Source organism: Triticum urartu, chromosome 1A (assembly GCF_056163025.1).
Source record: "Triticum urartu cultivar PI428250 chromosome 1A, HENAU_Tu73, whole genome shotgun sequence".
Taxonomy (NCBI): Eukaryota; Viridiplantae; Streptophyta; class Magnoliopsida; order Poales; family Poaceae; genus Triticum; species Triticum urartu.
Window position 1 is genome coordinate 276393173 of NC_141873.1, and position 18172 is coordinate 276411344.

Genomic DNA, 18172 nt, shown 5'->3' on the forward strand with positions numbered 1-18172 from the left:
ACTTCAGACCTACGGGTCCATAGTTATTAGCTAGATGGCTTCTTTGCAGTGTGTTTGTCGAGATCCGATGAATTGTGGGTTTATGATCAAGTTTATCTATGAACAATATTTGATTCTCCTCTGAATTCTTTTATGTATGATTGGTTTATCTTTGCAAGTCTCTTCGAATTATCAGTTTGGTTTGGCCTACTAGATTGATCTTTCTTACAATGGGAGAAGTGCTTAGCTTTGGGTTCAATCTTGCGATGTCCTTTCCCGGTGACAGCAGGGGCAGCAAGGCACGTATTGTATTGTTGCCATCGAGGATAAAAAGATGGGGTTTATATCATATTGCATGAGTTTATCCCTCTACATCATGTCATCTTCCTTAAAGCATTACTCTGTTCTTATGAACTTAATACTCTAGATGCATGCTGGATAGCGGTCGATGTGTGGAGTAATAGTAGTAGATGCAGATTCGTTTCAGTCTACTTGTCGCGGACGTGATGCCTACATACATGATCATACCTAGATATTCTCATAACTATGCTCAATTCTATCAATTGCTCGACAGTAATTCGTTTACCCACCGTAATACTTATGCTCTTGAGAGAAGCCACTAGTGAAACCTATGGCCCCCGGGTCTATCTTTCATCATATTAATCTTCCAACACTTAGTTATTTCCTTTGCCATTTATTTTACTTTTCATCTTTATTTCTCTTTATCATAAAAATACCAAAAATATTATCTTATCATATCTATCAGATCTCACTCTGGTAAGTGACTGTGAAGGGCTTGACAACCCCTTTATCGCGTTGGTTGCGAGGTTTTTTTTGTTTGTGTAGGTGCGTGGGACTTGAGCGTGATCTCCTACTGGATTGATACCTTGGTTCTCAAAAACTGAGGGAAATACTTACACTACTTTGTTGCATCACCCTTTCCTCTTCAAGGGAAAACCAATGCAATGCTTAAGAGGTAGCATCGGTCTCACGTCAAGGGGGTCCACGAGGCAGCGGCAAGGTAGGAGCACCCTCCTGGGGGTTAGCGCGCGCCCCCCTACCTTGTCGTTGCCTCGGGAATCTTCTGGTCCCACTCTTGTGCTTCGAGGTTCTCTTTGGTCCATAAAAAATCACTGTAAATTTTCAGCCCATTCCGAGAACTTTTATTTCTGCACAAAAAACGACACCAAGGTAGTTCTGCTGAAAAAAGCGTCAGTCTAGGTTAGTTCTAATCAAATCATACTAAAACCATATAAAATTGTTGTAAACATGGCATGAATACTTCATAAATTATAGATACGTTGGAGACATATCACGAGGCAAATACTCAAGGTCTTTAACCAAAAACTCACTGGGGCAGTCAGCCTCAACTGGCAATGGCTTCATCATGATGAACTCTCTGTCATGTATGGTCCAGGCTTATGTAAGATGCTTTCAACTTATTTTTCATAGGCTTCACAACCTGGATTGTAGTTGTCACCATGAGTGGGCAGGTTAGTGAGCTCAAGAAGCTCGCGAGTGTGAACCTTGTGGTGTACATCACCTGTCATCCACTGAAGAACTCGAGTGTTTGGACCCCTGTTGTAGCCTGAGATGTGAAGTGTCTCATAAAATTGGAGAATTAACTCCTCATTACAATGTTTCTCGTCAACGACAAAGGGCAACAGTTTAACATCTTTGAAGCATTCCAATGCTTGATCAAAGCATGGCAGATCAGACATGGCTTCAAGACTAAGCCTCTTGTGAAGATTAATCATGTCTTGATTATAGAGCACACACATGTAATAGCTTCATTGGAGATGGCTCCAGAACCGATCTGAAGATATACATGGTTTGTTGTAGGGATTCTTGGCGTGAACAAAGAAAGTGTTGTGCTCTCTGAAGCTTAAAGACATTGAAAGTGCAATATGTGGAAGCAGCACTTCAAAGCTTTGGCAGCCTAGGCATTGGCTTCTGAATCTGAGGCCTATTGTTGACCTTGAACTCATACTGGGGTCCAGGCACTTTAGGAGGAGTGAGATTTGGCCATTGGACTCTAACCAGTTGAACTTCAGGCCCAAACTTGCCTTCAGCCAAGACCATGCCATCATTGACTTCGGGCTGAGAAATGTCTTCAGCCACATTAGCTTCACTACCTTTAGTTTCATTGGCTTCAGCCGTAGTGGTTTCAGTTGTTGTGGCTTCAGAAGTAGTGACGACAGCCTCGGTTGCCATAGTGGCAACAATAGGTTCAGAAAATGGGAGCTTGAATGTCTTCGGCTGATGCAGCCGAAATGTCTTCATTTAGTTTGGTTTCAAGCTCAGCTATGGTATTTGTAGGCATAGCTTCTTGAATGACCTCTTGTGCAACATAAGTCTCAGTTGGCACTTCCTCTTCAGGAATGCTTGACATGGAGGATGAAGGCCTTGGGCCTTTGCGAAGCCTTCAGAATAAGGGTGATGCTTGTGAAGAAGTTTTGTCTTCCTCCATGGTTTCCGGTGGTGTCTTGGGGAACTCAAGCACATGTGTTGTAACTTGAGCTGAGGAATAACTGCATCATATTCTTGCTTCACATTGGCTTCATGACCAATGTCTTCAGCTGCGGTGAAATCAACAGCTGGAATATCTTCAGACACTTTTTGAGAAGCCTCTATGGAAGCAGGCTCTACAATCACAACACGTCTTTCAGTGTTGGTTGAGGCAGGTGGAGCAATAGAAATGGGTTCAACAAACATAGGCTCCTCTTGAGAGGGTTGTTGAGGAGTTGGAGGCACTTGGGTCCTTTGTGATTTCTTTGAATATTTCATCTTGGACGCTTTTGTGGGGGGGGGGAGCAATTGCTTCAGCCTGCTTGAGCTTGCGATATTTGGCTTCAGGAAGCTTTGTCTCTGCCTGTCTTGAGCAATAGACGAGGCAGATGGCTTCGTGCCAACAAAGTTTGGCGAAAAGATGATTCTAGGCATTTCTTGCCTTGAAGCCTCAGCGGCAAATATCACTAGCTTCTTCTTCTTGATCAGCTTGGGATCAAGTGCTAGACGACCAAGTGCTTTCCTCTTCAGGCCCTCATCGTGAGCTTGCACAGTCTACTTAGCATATTTCTTCAGATGCTCTCTAGCGCCTTTAGCTTCCTCACGACGCTTATGAAACTCTTCTTTCATATCTTCCATCATCATCTTGAAGCCCTTGATTTCCTTGGCTCCAAGCTTGTGAACATGTTTCTTGAAATAAACCTTTTCATGATCGATCTTGTTCTTTTGCTCAAGAACCTTTTGCGCTCCTAGTTTTTTGGTAATAGACTCTTGAAATGTGACACTTGTGTCAATGGGTAGTTGAAGATCATCATTGGAAAGGGAGGGGTCTCGAAACCATTCATCAATGAAGTTGTTGAGAATGTCATGATCGTACAGAGGCAGGTCCTTGAAGATATCAGCCTCTTCCTTCTTGTTCTTGATCAACTGCTCAAGATCATCATCATCAGACAAGTCAATGATATCATCATCATCTCGAAGTGTGCTTGTTAGTTTGGGGCCTCGCCCAACAGATGCTTTTGTCTTCGGAGAAGTCCTAGACACAGTTTCAGAATGCACACTGGTTTTCGTTTTCACTCTACATTTTTGTATATGTCAAAAACATTTTTAAATAAATGATCAACATTTTTTGCATACACGTTCAACATTGTTCGAACACTTATTCAACAATTTTCAAATACTTTTTCAACAATTTTCAAATACTTTTTCAACAATTTAATACTTATTCAACACTTTTTAAATACTTGTTCTAATTTTTTCCAAATATAATACTCATTATACATTTTTTATATTCATTCAACATTTTTTTAATAATTATTGAACATTTTTAGTACTTATTCAACGTTTTCAAATAGTTGTTCAACATTTTTCAAATTATCATTCAACAATTTTAATACTTATTCAACAGTTTTCAAATACTTGTTCAAGTTTTTTTTTCAAATGTGTGTTTTGAAGAGTGTTTTAAAGTATAAAGAAAAATATAAAAATCAAGCAAAACACGAGAACAAAAATGCAAAAAAAACAGGTCGTGGCCTTCCGCGTGGTTGAGCCTGCCCATCTGGGGCTCCCCCAGCGCAAGAGGTTCCCCCTGTCTTGCTTAAAGCGAGACATAGGGGTGCGTAGAGACACCGAAGTACAGATCGAAGAACAACTTTGCTCCAATGGCGATGATTAGGGCAGATCGGGAGGTGTTCTTGCACTCACTTGGGAGGGGGGCCCTTGGTCCTAGGGGCCCGGGGCGGCTCCCCATCCCCCCCCCCCCACCCCCAGGGTCGGGCATGTATGTGTGGTCTATTTCAATGGCACTGTTTAATCTTCTTTGTCTAGTTCCTTATAATTTTTCCTCTCGGCCTCCCTGCCGGCGTCCTACTACATACTACATTGGCGCTGTCACCGGCGTCGTTCCTTTTGGCCTCCTCTCCCTCGTCCTACAACACTGGCGTCGTCATTGTCTCGTCAGTGTCGTTCCTTTTGGCTTCCTCTCCTTTGTCCTACAACATTATCACCATCGCCGGTATCGTTCTTTTTGGCCTCCCCTCCCTCTTCCTCCTACACTAACACCATCATTGCGCACACACACTGCATTTCTCCTCCCCGACCTCTACCTCAGCGTCCTTCTATTTGTCTCTCCCCACGGACTGTCTTCGCGGCAGCGAATGCTAGCAACTGGTTCACCGCAGACGGGATCAATCGCCCGTGGCTCCATTCTCGTTGCGCCGGACGCGACGCCGCGGCCACCATCCACTACATCCACAGAGGCACTCTATTCTCACTAATCGTCGTCAACCTTTCCAGATCAACGTCATGTTGTGCCCGCCGCCGCAGCTGGCACCGCCCGGTTGACCTCCTTACCCACGACCTACACTACGGCCGCCATTGAGCACACTCCCAGTGTAACACTTAATCAAACACCATGTCATGATTGCTCCCCTAATGTGTCATGTTTGGTTGCCTACATTAGTTCAATCAACCCCAACTGGGACAAGTATGTAAAGTGCCCAAAACGATGGCAGTAACCAAACGCGTCCTAAGCGCGCGAGATTGCATGTTCCGAGTTGTCATGTCGCTTCTTATTCGGGCTGGTTCCTATTTGATGCCTTAAGTGCTGGTTATAGTGCTTCTGGTAAAAGGCGCACACTCCCCATGAAGCGAGTTTTATTGTAATGGGCAGGCCCATGTACGGTAATACACTTTCTTGTTCACATCATACACTTTCAGTTTTTTCTTGGGCGAGTTTTCCCTAATTTTTACTTTATGGGTTTTGTTTGATTTTTATTTTTTTGTTTTTTACTCTTTTTTTATCTTACCCTTTTCTCTTTTCTTTCCAAATTCGTGAAAATTTTGAGTTCAAAACTTATTCAAAATCATGAAATAGATTCAAGTTCATGATTTTTTTAAATGCATGTAATTTTATAAATTTATATAAAAAATCAGAATTCTTGAACCCCTATAAAATTCATAAAAAATATTGAAATTCGCAAAGCATTTTGAAACTTGTGAATGTTTCCCTAAATTCATAAAGTTTTTTTGAGTCCACGGAAGAAGTAAACTTTTTTAAAATTTGTGAACTTTTTGGGAACCCAACTTTGTTTTTCAAATTCATGAACTTTTATGAAATCCATGATTTTTTTAATCCTGGTTTTTTTAATCTATGAAGCCCATGAATTGTTTCAAATTCGTGTAATATTTTGAATCCCACAAACTTTCTGAAATTTTCTGAAATCTATGAACTTTTTAAAATTTTCAATAATATTTATAGATTCATGATTTTTTTTCAAAATCATGTTTTTCAATTCATTTGCAAACTTTTTTTTCACAAATACCGTTAACTTTTTTCAAATCCGTAAACATTTTCAAATTCCTGAACTTTTTTTAAACCCATGAATATTATTTGATATCACCGATGTTTTAAAAACTAACAGAAAAACGTGAAAAACCCGGTGGTTTTCCCCTTGAGATTGAGATTGCAGACCAATTTGTACGAGCAGACATTCGCAAAAAAATAGTACCAACAGACGAGAGTGAATAAACAAGAAGCGAGTGAAAACTTTTTCAAAAAAAAGAAGCGACCGAAAACCAAGACCATCGGACGAGAAACCAGTGAACGAGATCGAGCTAGCGTGGACAATTATTGAGTGGGCCCACAACACGGATACACGCCGAATAGGAGCTCTTCCTTTTGGAGAGCATCGGCGAGCGTGCGCACGGCAACAAAGCAAGCATCATCGTCTCGTCATCGCTACCTGCACTGACTATCTGGAGTCTTACTCTTCCCGTCGGCCAGTCAGTCCATTCCCACTGGTATGCCGTGTGGAAAGTGCATGCCGCGCTCCAGAATTCCACAGAGTCGGCGTCGCTCAGTCGCTGTCGTCGACGTTTCGCTGTCAGTCCATTCCCACTGGTATGCCGTGTGGAAAACATGATCCGCACCAAGACTCCATGGGTGTTAGAATCATTACAATGTAATCTACATTATTGACTCTAGTGCAAGTGGGAGACTGAAGGAAATATGCCCTAGAGGCAATAATAAAGTTGTTATTTTATATTTCCTTATATCATGATAAATGTTTATTATTCATGCTAGAATTGTATTAACCGGAAACTTGATACATGTGTGGATACGTAGAAAACACTGTGTCCCTAGTAAGCCTCTACTAGACTGGCTCGTTAATCAAAGATGGTTAAGTTTCCTAACCATAGACATGTGTTGTCATTTGATGAATGGGATCACATCATTAGGAGAATAATTTGGTGGACAAGATTCATCTGTTAGCTTAGCATATTGATCATTCAATTTTATTGCTATTGCTTTCTTCATGTTATATACATATTCCTTTGACTATGAAATTATGCAACTCCCGGATACTAGAGGAATACCTTGTGTGTTATCAAATGTCACAACGTAACTGGGTGATTATAAAGATGCTCTACATGTATCTCCGAAGGTGCTTGTTGGGTTGGCATAGATCGAGATTAGAATTTGTCACTCCGAATATCGGAGAGGTATCTCTGGGCCCTCTCGGTAATACACATCATAATAGGCCTTGCAAGCAATGTGACTAATGAGTTAGTTGCGGGATGATGTATTACGGAACGAGTAAAGAGACTTGCTGGTAACGTGATTGAACTAGGTATGAAGATACCGACGATCGAATCTCGGGAAAGTAACATACCGATGACAAAGGAAATAACGTATGTTGTCATTACGGTACGACCGATAAAGATCTCCGTAGAATATGTGGGAACCAATATGAGCATTCAGGTTTCGCTATTGGTTATTGACCGAAGAGGTGTCTCGGTCATGTCTACATAGTTCTCGAACCCGTAGGGTCCGCACGCTTAACGTTCGATGATGATTTTGTATTATATGAGTTATGTGATTTGGTGACCGAATGTTGTTCGGAGTCCCGAATGAGATCACGGACATGATGAGGAGTCTCGAAATGGTCGAGAGGTAAAGATTCATATATATGACGATGATATTCGGACACCGAAAGTGTTCTAGGGGTACCGGGTACATATCGGATCACTAGAAGGGGTTCCGAGCACCCCCCCCGGCGACTATATGGGCCTAATGGGCCAAGAGGGGGACAGACCAGCCCCTGAGGGGCTGGTGCGCCCCCATATAGGCCAAAATAGGAGGAGAAGGAAAGAGGGGAAGGGAGAAGGGAAGGGGAGGATTCGGCCTCCCCCTTCCTCCCCCCTCTCTTTCCTTTCCCCTTCGATGAATAAGGAAGGGGGGCGAATTGGGGAGGAACCCCAAGTAGGATTCAGCCTACTTGGGGTCCCCCCCTTGGCTGATCCCTCTCCCTCCCACCTATATATATATATACGGGGGAAGGCGCCTAGAACACACAACAACATCTATTAGCCGTGTGCGGCGCCTCCCTCCATAGATTACACCTCCGGTCATATCTTCATAGTGCTTAGGCGAAGCCTTGCGCGGATCACTTCACCATCATCGTCACCACGCCGTCGTGCTGACGAAACTCTCCCTTGACACTTTGCTGGATCAAGAGTTCGAGGGACGTCATCGAGCTGAACGTATGCAGAAGTTGGAGGTGTCGTACGTTCGGTGCTTGATCGGTCGGAACGAGAAGAAGTTCGACTAGATCAACCGCGTTGTCAAACGCTTCTGCTTTCGTTCTACGAAGGTACGTAGAGACACTCTCCCCCTCTTGTTGCTATGCATCTCCTAGATAGATCTTGCGTGAGCATAGGATTTTTTTTGAAATTGCATGCTACGTTTCCCAACAAAACCACACCGATAGAGGACGCCGGTAGAACCATGGACACTCGAAGACGCAGGTCCAGGAACACCGGGCTGAAGCAGCGGCGGTAGAAGGCCCTGCGTGGTCACATGCGCCCACCACGCCACCAGGCCGGTACACAGTTGCTGCCGGGATCGACCACATGAGCCAACACCATAGCTCAGAGGCAGACGCCGCCGGGGACGAATCGACCCACCTACACGAGGCAGGCACACAGAGCCCCAGCCAGCAAGGCGCGAGCCCGCCCGAAAAGGTTGTGCCTGCACCCGCGGCCAGCAGCAGCAACGCATCAGAGGAGCTGGGCTGCGCCGCCAGGGGATAGCAGAGGAGCAGTAGGAGGGCCATAGCCGGACACGCCGACCCGCCCGAAATGGCAGCGCCTGCACCCCGGCCGGCGGCAACACTCGCAGCAGAGGAGTTGGGTCGCGCCGTCAGGGAATTGCAGGGAAGCGGCAGCAGGGCCCAAGCCGGATGACAGGGGAAGACCACCATGTTACAACGACGCCGGACGACAAGGGGAAAGCAGCAGCCGGAATGGACACCCCGAGACGCGCGGCCAGATCTCAGGGATGGGAGGGGGCGCAGCACCAGCGCCGCGGGAGGACAGATCCGCCCCGCCGTCACCATCCCCGGGCTCAGCACGGCTTCGCCGGCGAGCCCTCCGGCGGCTGCGACGCGAGGGCAGGGTCGCGGAGGGGGCCGCTGGTGGCGGCGGCTAGGGTTTCCCCCGTGTCGCCGCGGGAGGGGCGACTCGGGGGACGAGACGGGGAAGGAGCAAACACAAGCCGTTTCATATTATTTTACACTTTGAGAACCTACATTTCATTTTTCACTGGTTTGTTTCATAAAAGTCACATATGTTTCAATTGCGCATTTTTGAAATAACACATTTCACTCTTTTACAATAAATTATTACACATTTTAAATAATCAGGTGTACAAGTTGACATTTCAGTTTCATATTTAGGTTAAATAGGTTTCCAGTGAAATAAGTTGGCTCCACATATTTCTATTGAAAAAGAGATTATTTTTTCTTCTTTTTTGGAGGAGGGGGGGTGTGGGGGGGGGGGTCATGGCTAGCTTTATTAACCTCAAATAATAGTTACATCGTTTACCAATTGGCCAACTAAGAGCTCAGGAGGTTTGTTAGTTCAACTGTTATCAAGCTTATTACAAAAACTAAACTTTGCTACCTCATGAGCAACTGAATTCGCTTCACGAAAATAATGAGTAAAAATGACCTTTTCTATAAAAATAGCCGAATCTATGCACTCAGCAAAAATGGCTGCAGCTGCGTCCCACCATTGGTCTTGTCCTCGGCAACAATTGATAACGCTCAACGACGAAACTCGGAGAACAGGCAATGGGAAGAATTATTGGGCAGGCCCACAACGCGGATACAGTCCACTGGTATCAACGACGAGCGCGCGCATGGCAGCGTCTCCCGTCAAAAAAGAGAAAGAAAGAAAAAGCAAGCATCAGAATCTCGTCGTCCCCACGTGCACTAACTATCCCGAGTCTTACTCTTCCCGCCGTTGGTGAGTCAGTCAACTGGTATGCCGTGTGGAAAACGCATGCCGCGCTCCAGAATTCCACAGAGTCGGCGTCGCTCAGTCGCTGTCGTCGACGTTTCGCTGCCGGTCGGCCCGGTACTGCCACCGCCGCCACATACAAGTGGGCGTCGTGCAAACCAAACAACTCGCTCCACTCGAATTCCAACCATGGCAGGAGGACACGCCCAAGCTTCAACAACACCTCTGCTGTGCCTCCCCCTCTGCCTCCTAGTACTGCTATCCTCTGCCCAACGGGCGACGGGCATGTACCTCGACGCCGGCGGAACCCACGAGACCTTCTCCGGCGGCACCGTGCCCGAGAGCTTCAGCGTGCGGAGCCGCAACTCCTCCAACAGCTCCGGCGCCGGCGCGGCCTTCTGCAGGCTCCTCTCCCTCCAGATCCTCGACCTGTCCAACAACCAGCTCACGGGCGAGCTCCCCGACTGCTGGTGGAACCTGCAGGCGCTGCAGTTCATGGACCTCTCCAACAACTCCTTCTCGGGCCAAATCCCCGCTGCCAAGGCAAGTCACAACTGCTCCCTCGAGTCGCTCCATCTCGCCGGCAATGGCTTCACCGGCACCTTCCCGCGGGTCTTGAAAGGTTGCGACTCGCTGGCCACCCTCGACATCGGGAGTAATAACTTCTTCGGTGCCATCCCTCCATGGATCGGGACCCAGGTTCCGTCGTTGAGAATCCTTAGCCTTAGATCAAACAATTTCACAGGGGTAATCCCTGTGGAGTTGTCGCGGCTCTCTAAACTCCAGCTGCTCGACCTCGCCAACAACAGACTCACAGGAAAAATTCCGGTAGCATTCGGCAACTTGACCTCCATGAGGAACCCAGAAATTGTGTCGAGTACGGCATCATCGCTGGATGGGTCGACTTATCAGGATAGAATCGATATAATCTGGAAGGGCCAGGAGCTCATCTTCCAAAGAACGATCCGGTTATTGACCGGCATCGATCTGTCAGGCAACCTCTTGTCTCAGTGCATCCCTGACGAGCTAACCAACCTTTACGGCCTCCGATTTCTGAACCTGTCAAGAAATCATCTGTCATGCGGCATCCCTGGAGATGTCGGTAGTTTGAAGAATCTCGAGTTTCTTGATCTATCATGTAATGAGCTTTCAGGACACATTCCACAGAGCATCTCGTTCTTGTCGACGCTCAGCATATTCAACATCTCCAACAATCATTTGTCAGGCAGGATACCTGGTGGGAGCCAGATGCAGACGTTGACTGAACCTTCGTTTTACCGGAACAATTCCGGCCTTTGCGGATTTCCTCTAGCCGATTGTCCAACTACTTCGCCTGCTTCGGATGAGAAAACTGGTGAAGGGGAGGACCAGTGGCTGTACTACTGTGTGACTGCTGGGGTTGTTTTTGGATTTTGGCTATGGTTTGGACTGCTCTTTTCAGTTGAGACCTGGAGATGTGCTCTTCTCTTCTCTGTCGATGGCATGCAATCCAAGATTATGCAGAAGGTGTCACATATTGACCAGTTTATTTCAAAAAGTAGTAATGATCAATATACTATGTAGTTGTTTCTTTTTTTGTTGTAAAACAAAGAATGTATGTATGTATGTATGCTATGCTACTCCCTCCGTTCCTAAATATTTGTCTTTTACAGACTACAACATACGGATATATGTAGACATATTTTAGAGTGTAGATACACGCATTTTGCTCCGTATGTAGTCATTTGTTGAAATCTCTAGAAAGATAAATATTTAAGAACGGAGGGAGTATATTATTAACTTCGTTTTGTAATAGCCAACTTTTCGGCCCATTTTCTCATGTAGTGAGGAGGGGAAAGAGTATCATGCATATGTGGGCTTCACTTGGCGTCCTTTTACTTTGAATGTCAATAGTTTCTTTGTTCTACAAGCTTGCTAATTTTGTTCCACTGGTACCTTTGCAAAGTTCTTTTTTCACATAAACAGCAGCCGCTCTACTATTTACATGCAACAGCTCACGGTGAACTAAATTACCATGTACTTGTTTTCGTTTATTGGACAAGTAAAACGTCGATCTAGGAGAGGGAGCTCAGGCCAGTTTGTTGATCATGTCCGTTTATGTGTTGTGCGTGCCTTGCATATGTATTGGGCTTGTTGGGCTGTGCCCGCAGCTGAACCCTTGTAGTGTTTGTGTGCATGTGTGTTGGACCTTGCCTGCGGTGGCGTTGTGTGTGTGTGTTGTTCGATTGATATCATGTTGACTTTGTGTTAGGTGGTTGCTTTATTTATAAAGCGGGGCGAAAGTCTTTTTCGGTAAAGGTTAGCATCTATCTGGTGGAGGTCATTTTCTCCACAAGCGAAACGAATTAGGTTGAAGTCATCTAGAGATAGTGAAGATCGTAGGGAGGAGCAAATTCATTTGTTTAGACAAAATAATGGTTTTTTACTTCTATTAATTAGAACACAATATTAACTTATAGCTTGGGTTGAAAGGAAGAAGAACAATAAAAGAAAGGAAAATTACAACAGTTTAGCTAGCCATTGTTGAAAGCAATCTCAACTGGAGCAATTGATTTGAGTTCATTACTCCTTCAAAAGAATGTTGGAGTACCCACCTCCTGGGGTCATCTGTGCCCTCCGATCCATCCACGACGCGCCCGATGCCCACATGCCGTCATATCGTGTAATCTCGTGCCTCACCGTGAAGCCGGCGCTAGGGTTCCATGGTATGTGGGTCGCGGACACGCGCGGGCCCCACGCGTCTGGCGTTTTTACGTCGATCCGTCGGGTGTTGTCTCGTGCGCTTGTTTGTGTGGGTTGGGTGCCGGTGATTGTACGGTGTTTCTCTGGCTGCCTGCCCTGCCCTCTTTGTGTTTGCTTGGCTGTTTGGTGTTGCCGGTGTTGCCCGATGTTGTGGTTGTAGGCTGTATGTTTGGTGGTGTCTAATCGGTCCACCCGACTGATGGACTCTCTGAGGGCTGCCCGGTTGGTCGAGTCTGCTAGATGTTTCATGATTGGGCGGCGCAACTTGTTTGCTCAAGTCCGTTGGCCATTTTATGATCAGGCGGCGCTTGCTCGGCACTGTTGTGCCCACCCGAAGATTGGGTGTTGGCAAGGCTGCCAGTTCTGAGCCGGTCCCTGCACGACGGTGTGTTGGGTGTACGAAAGGGTGTGGTGTCGTTTAACTTAGTCGGTAAAAGCATGGCTTATGCTCTTGGTTTGTATGGGGTGGGCGAGCGTGAGCTTGGATGGGTAACATTCCTCTTTGTCGCATCACTGAGGGACAATGCCTCCCTCACTGGGCCCATCAGCGAAAGCAACTGCTACTTAATCATAGGTTTGCTTTCGTGCAAGGCCCCTATTGCTGGAACAGACTGTTGCTCCGTACTCGGTGGGTTCACATGGGTTGGGTGATAGGGGCGAGGGTGTCCCGATCTTTAGATGAGATGATAACTATCGATTTGATGGAGACGACTTTGACGATCCGACTACAAACGTGCACGACGTTGCACCTTAGCAATCACTAAACCAATCTCCTGAGGTTACTGACGATGCCGGAAGCACGGTCAGCCTGACCACGAAGGTCTATTCCTGCAAGCAATCGAAGAACAAGCAAGAATATGATAAAACAATCTGAATATTGCAAATATATATGAGGTATTGATAATGGTGGGGATCCGTAAGCGGTCTTGGTCTGGTCGTTGGACACAAACGAAGTACACGAAGTTGCAATGGCTAACTTTTAACTAAACAAATCTCAAGGAAAAAGCTACTAGATGGATCTACTTATATAGGAGCAAGGGGTGGCGGCCAAGGAGATGGGAGGACGTCCCAAGGCAGCCTAAAACTAACCCTAGGTCGTACAAGGCTCATGGGCCCAAGTGGAGGTGATGCAACACCTTTGGGCTTGTAGTTTGACTCGGATTCTGCTGCAACGTCATATTGTTTCGTCCGTAACTCAACGCTCCGGACGAATTTGAAGGTGAATCCAATTGGGTTGGAAAGAGCACGAAATCTAGTTTCCAACAAAAAAAGAATCACCCAATTCGGATTCCGTATGAAAAAGTTGTTGGCGTTTTGAGTCAGGTATGTATGTGCAGTCCGAATCTGAATCCAGAACGTGAAAGACTTGGACTCTACCTTCTCTTGGCCCAAACGTGACGTGAGAGGACTTTTTGAACACAACATAAACTTCTCCTTTTCCCTTATCTTCATATGTGGATTGTACAAATGTCCCATACACCTGCAATTAGACAAAACACAAAAGTGTGTGAAGTATTTTTGTTCTGGATAACATAAATATATTATTGAATAGTTTGCATTAGAAATCACCTGACAAATATGCATGTATGCAATATTTTTGGTCGTATCCAAGGTAGTCATGTCCTCATCATCCTCCCCTTTTTGAAAATAAAGCCGTCCTCGGCATTGCTTAATCTGAAATGTGGCTAACAAAAGAGACAAGGTGTACATGTTGTATATGTATATGTCATTCATTTTAACTTCCCTTGATTTTTGCACATATGTCACATGTATACATGAGTAACTTTCATTGTTCATAAAATCTAAAGCCAAAAAATTATCACAGGAAGTAGAAGGCATGAAAATATTGGAACTCAGTTTGCACATATAAGTGAAGCTCTTATTCTCTTCAAAAGATTGACAATGTTCATCATTAAACCATCCTAACTCCGATGAATAAACCTTACTTGCATCAAATTTACATGCTACAACATGCTTAAATAAGCAAACATGCAATAAGTCATTGTACACAGAATCATCATCAAGATTAGAGGTCATATCAAAATGATTAAACATTGGTTCTTTTGCATCAACAGTTAATTCAATGGGTGCACTCAAAATTGTTGATATTTCAGTTGTTTGATCACATGACGCATTCATGACAGTAACAAGAGTCTCTAAAATAGGTGGTGTGCTCAAATCAACAGGTAACTCAACACATGATGCATTCAAGTTAACTAGGCATGCTTCATTCTCATGTGAAGTTATATCATCAATACCTTTACTGTTACCTCGCAGAGATGTAGCTGATGTAGGTACGGACATTGACAATGCACCATACTCTTGAGATGATATTGCGCTCACAATCCGAGGTGGGGCTGCTCTAGTAGGTGCAATAGTGGAGTAACCAACCGGCGATGGTGAGCATGAACTGGAATAGTAGTTGTTGTAGTCACCCAATGCATCCTCCTGTATCTGTCTCTCAAAGGTACAAGCACGGACATACATACCAGTAATGCAACGAGGAATATACTGAAATCTTGCCTGAATATCATGGTTCAAACCACCAAAAAATCTATTCATTGTATCATTCTCAGATTCTTCTATGTCACAATGATGCATATAAGATTTGAACTCTTGGTAGTAAGCATGAACAGTGTTGTTGCCTTGTTTAAATTGTTCAAATTTGCGAAGCAATTCACGACGATAATAAGGAGGGAAAAATTGTTGTCTCATTACAGCTTTCAAAACTTTCCAAGTTGTGGGTTGGTTATCAATGTTTTTCTTACAATGTACACTCCACCAAACAGAAGCAAAATCAGTAAATGCTCTAGTGGCTGCTCGCACTTGCTCAAGTTCAGAAAAGTCATGGTGACTAAAAACTTGTTCTACTTCAAGCTCCCAAGCTAGATATGTAGTAGGATTAAATCTATCCTCAAATGACGGTAAAAAGATAACCTGACCATGTGCTTGTGTGTGTTGTCCCAACTCTCGTGATGGTGAAGATGTGTCCGTCGTCCAAGAACTTCTATCTTCGGAACCTGTCATGATTAGTAGAAACAAGAAACAAAATTCAAGAATAATGTTCCTATGAACTACTAGGGTGTGGTGGTAAAGCGCTCACAGTAAAGCAAATATCAATATCTTACAAGTTCTTACCAAGCAACAGGTGGTGACAGGCAACCAACGGTGTCAAATAACTTTGAAGATTGTGTAAAGCGATTGCCAGGGGAACGTACGTATACACGGTGTAGAAATATGTGGAGCTGGGTTGGCTATATATGGTAGCAAAAGATTAGCAATAATCAATTCAGAGATGCAATGTTGAATAAACGCTCAACGACGGTACTGTGCTGGTCCTAGGCTAGACCGAACTAGAGACGCGAGCCTAGAACACTAATGAGGTCACGTCGTAGCATAACTAGCATCAATGAAGGATACTAAGTAGCTCTGGACAGCAAGATATAAGTGAAGATCACAACGGCAGTAAAGATAATGATGTGAAACAACAGCCAAGCAGGATATATCAACAACTTTGTCTCCAACTTTCCTCTGAAAAAGTTTGTGCCGATTTTTTTTGATTTTTTTTTCCTTTTTTTCTCTGACTTTTTTCTCTTTTTTTTCTTGTTTTTCTCTCTCTTTTTTTCTCCCTCTTTCCAAAACAAACTAGATAAGACGCAGATTGGATCAAGCAAAGATGTGAACGATCTCAACTATTATTATGACAATGAATGGTGGGTAGCACGTGGTGGAAATTGATGGATGGGTGGTGGACAGCGGAAGAGATAATGATGCAGCGGTGGCGTGACTAATGTGAACAGAACTCGAAACTCTAAACGAACTAGACACTAAGACCAGCAACTCGACACGACGATGCAACCGATAATTCAACTATGCAAGCAATGAAAAGAAAATTTCAAAGGCTCAGACTGGCTTGGACCAAGGATGAATAGATCTAACTCTTTTTTGTGGCTTTTTCTTGGACAATAGGTAAGAAAATAAATCTAATCTAGGAAAACTGAAAATTCTCACCGAGCAACCTGAAAACTGATACCACTTGATAGGGGCGAGGGTCCCGATCTTTCGATGAGATGATAACTATCGATTTGGTGGAGACGACTTTGACGATCTGACTACAAACGTGCACGACGTTGCGCCTTAGCAATCACTAAACCAATCTCCTGAGGTTACTGACGATGCTGGAAGCACGGTCAGCCTGACCACGAAGGTCTATTCCTGCAAGCAATCGAAGAACAAGCAAGAATATGATAAAGCAATCTGAATATTGCAAATATATATGAGGTATTGATAATGGCGGGGATCCGTAAGCGGTCTTGGTCTGGTCGTTGGACATAAACGAAGTACACGAAGTTGCAATGGCTAACTTTTAACTAAACAAATCCCAAGGAAAAAGCTACTAGATGGATCTACTTATATAGGAGCAAGGGGTGGCGGCCAAGGAGGTGGGAGAACGTCCCAAGGCAGCCTAAAACTAACCCTAGGTCGTACAAGGCTCATGGGCCCAAGTGGAGGTGATGCAACACCTTTGGGCTTGTAGTTTGACTCGGATTCTGCTGCAACGTCAGATTGTTTCGTCCGTAACTCAACGCTCCGGACGAATTTGAAGGTGAATCCAATTGGGTTGGAAAGAGCACGAAATCTAGTTTCCAACAAAAAAAGAATCACCCAATTCGGAGTCTGTATGAAAAAGTTGTTGGCGTTTTGAGTCAGGTATGTCTGTGCAGTCCGAATCTGAATCCAGAACGTGAAAGACTTGGACTCTACCTTCTCTTGGCCCAAACGTGACGTGAGAGGACTTTTTGAACACAACATAAACTTCTCCTTTTCCCTTATCTTCATATGTGGATTGTACAAATGTCCCATACACCTGCAATTAGACAAAACACAAAAGTGTGTGAAGTATTTTTGTTCTGGATAACATAAATAGATTATTGAATAGTTTGCATTAGAAATCACCTGACAAATATGCATGTATGCAATATTTTTGGTCGTATCCAAGGTAGTCATGTCCTCATCATTGGGACAAGTAACTTCACTCTCGTTGCTCGCGCTAGAGCTCCAATGCTCATTCAGTCATTCCGCACCTACCGGGCTGCTTGTTGGGGCCGGGCTATGGTTTGGGTCCACCTGCCAGTGTGTTGGGTCGACGTCTTGAACGGGTTAACATTTAGGTGGATTGGTGAAAACATGTGCTATGATCGCTCGATTGGTTTTTTGATCTTGTTTTCCCCGTGCATGGTGGGTGGCCGTGGGATGGTTCATGTAACGTCCCTCGTGATTGCCCACGCTAGTGTTTGGATACTCGTTTTCGGTCTACCTAGGTGCATGTTTGCATCGGGTTAGCGTCTTGGTGTACATGCTAGTTTGTTGGGCTGATGGCTTGGATGGGTTAAACCATTGGTCGGGGTGTTTACCATTTGTCTGGTTGGGTAAAAGCATGTGGCTTGCTTGGTCGTTTGGTGTCGCCTTGCTCTGCGGGTGTTTAGTACTATCCTTCTAGTGACGTGTGTCGGATGTCTGTCTGGGCTTTATTTTTGGTTGGTTGCAGTAGCAGGGAGTGATTGTGGCATGAAGCCCTAGGCTCTCTTGTTGTACGTCGATAAGGGTTGTGTCAGGCGGGGGTAGTCCTTCATGTTTTATC

The 18172-nt window shown here is 44.8% G+C and overlaps 1 protein-coding gene across 1 annotated transcript; it reads left to right on the forward strand.

Annotated features, from left to right (window-relative positions):
- The first annotated feature begins 9816 nt into the window (after nt 1–9816).
- On the forward strand, nt 9817–11651 carry LOC125508240 (uncharacterized). Its single transcript, XM_048672871.2, has one exon. The coding sequence runs from the start codon at nt 9832–9834 to the stop codon at nt 11350–11352; it is 1521 nt and encodes a 506-aa protein (XP_048528828.2). The 5' UTR covers nt 9817–9831; the 3' UTR covers nt 11353–11651.
- Nucleotides 11652–18172: the final 6521 nt, after the last annotated feature.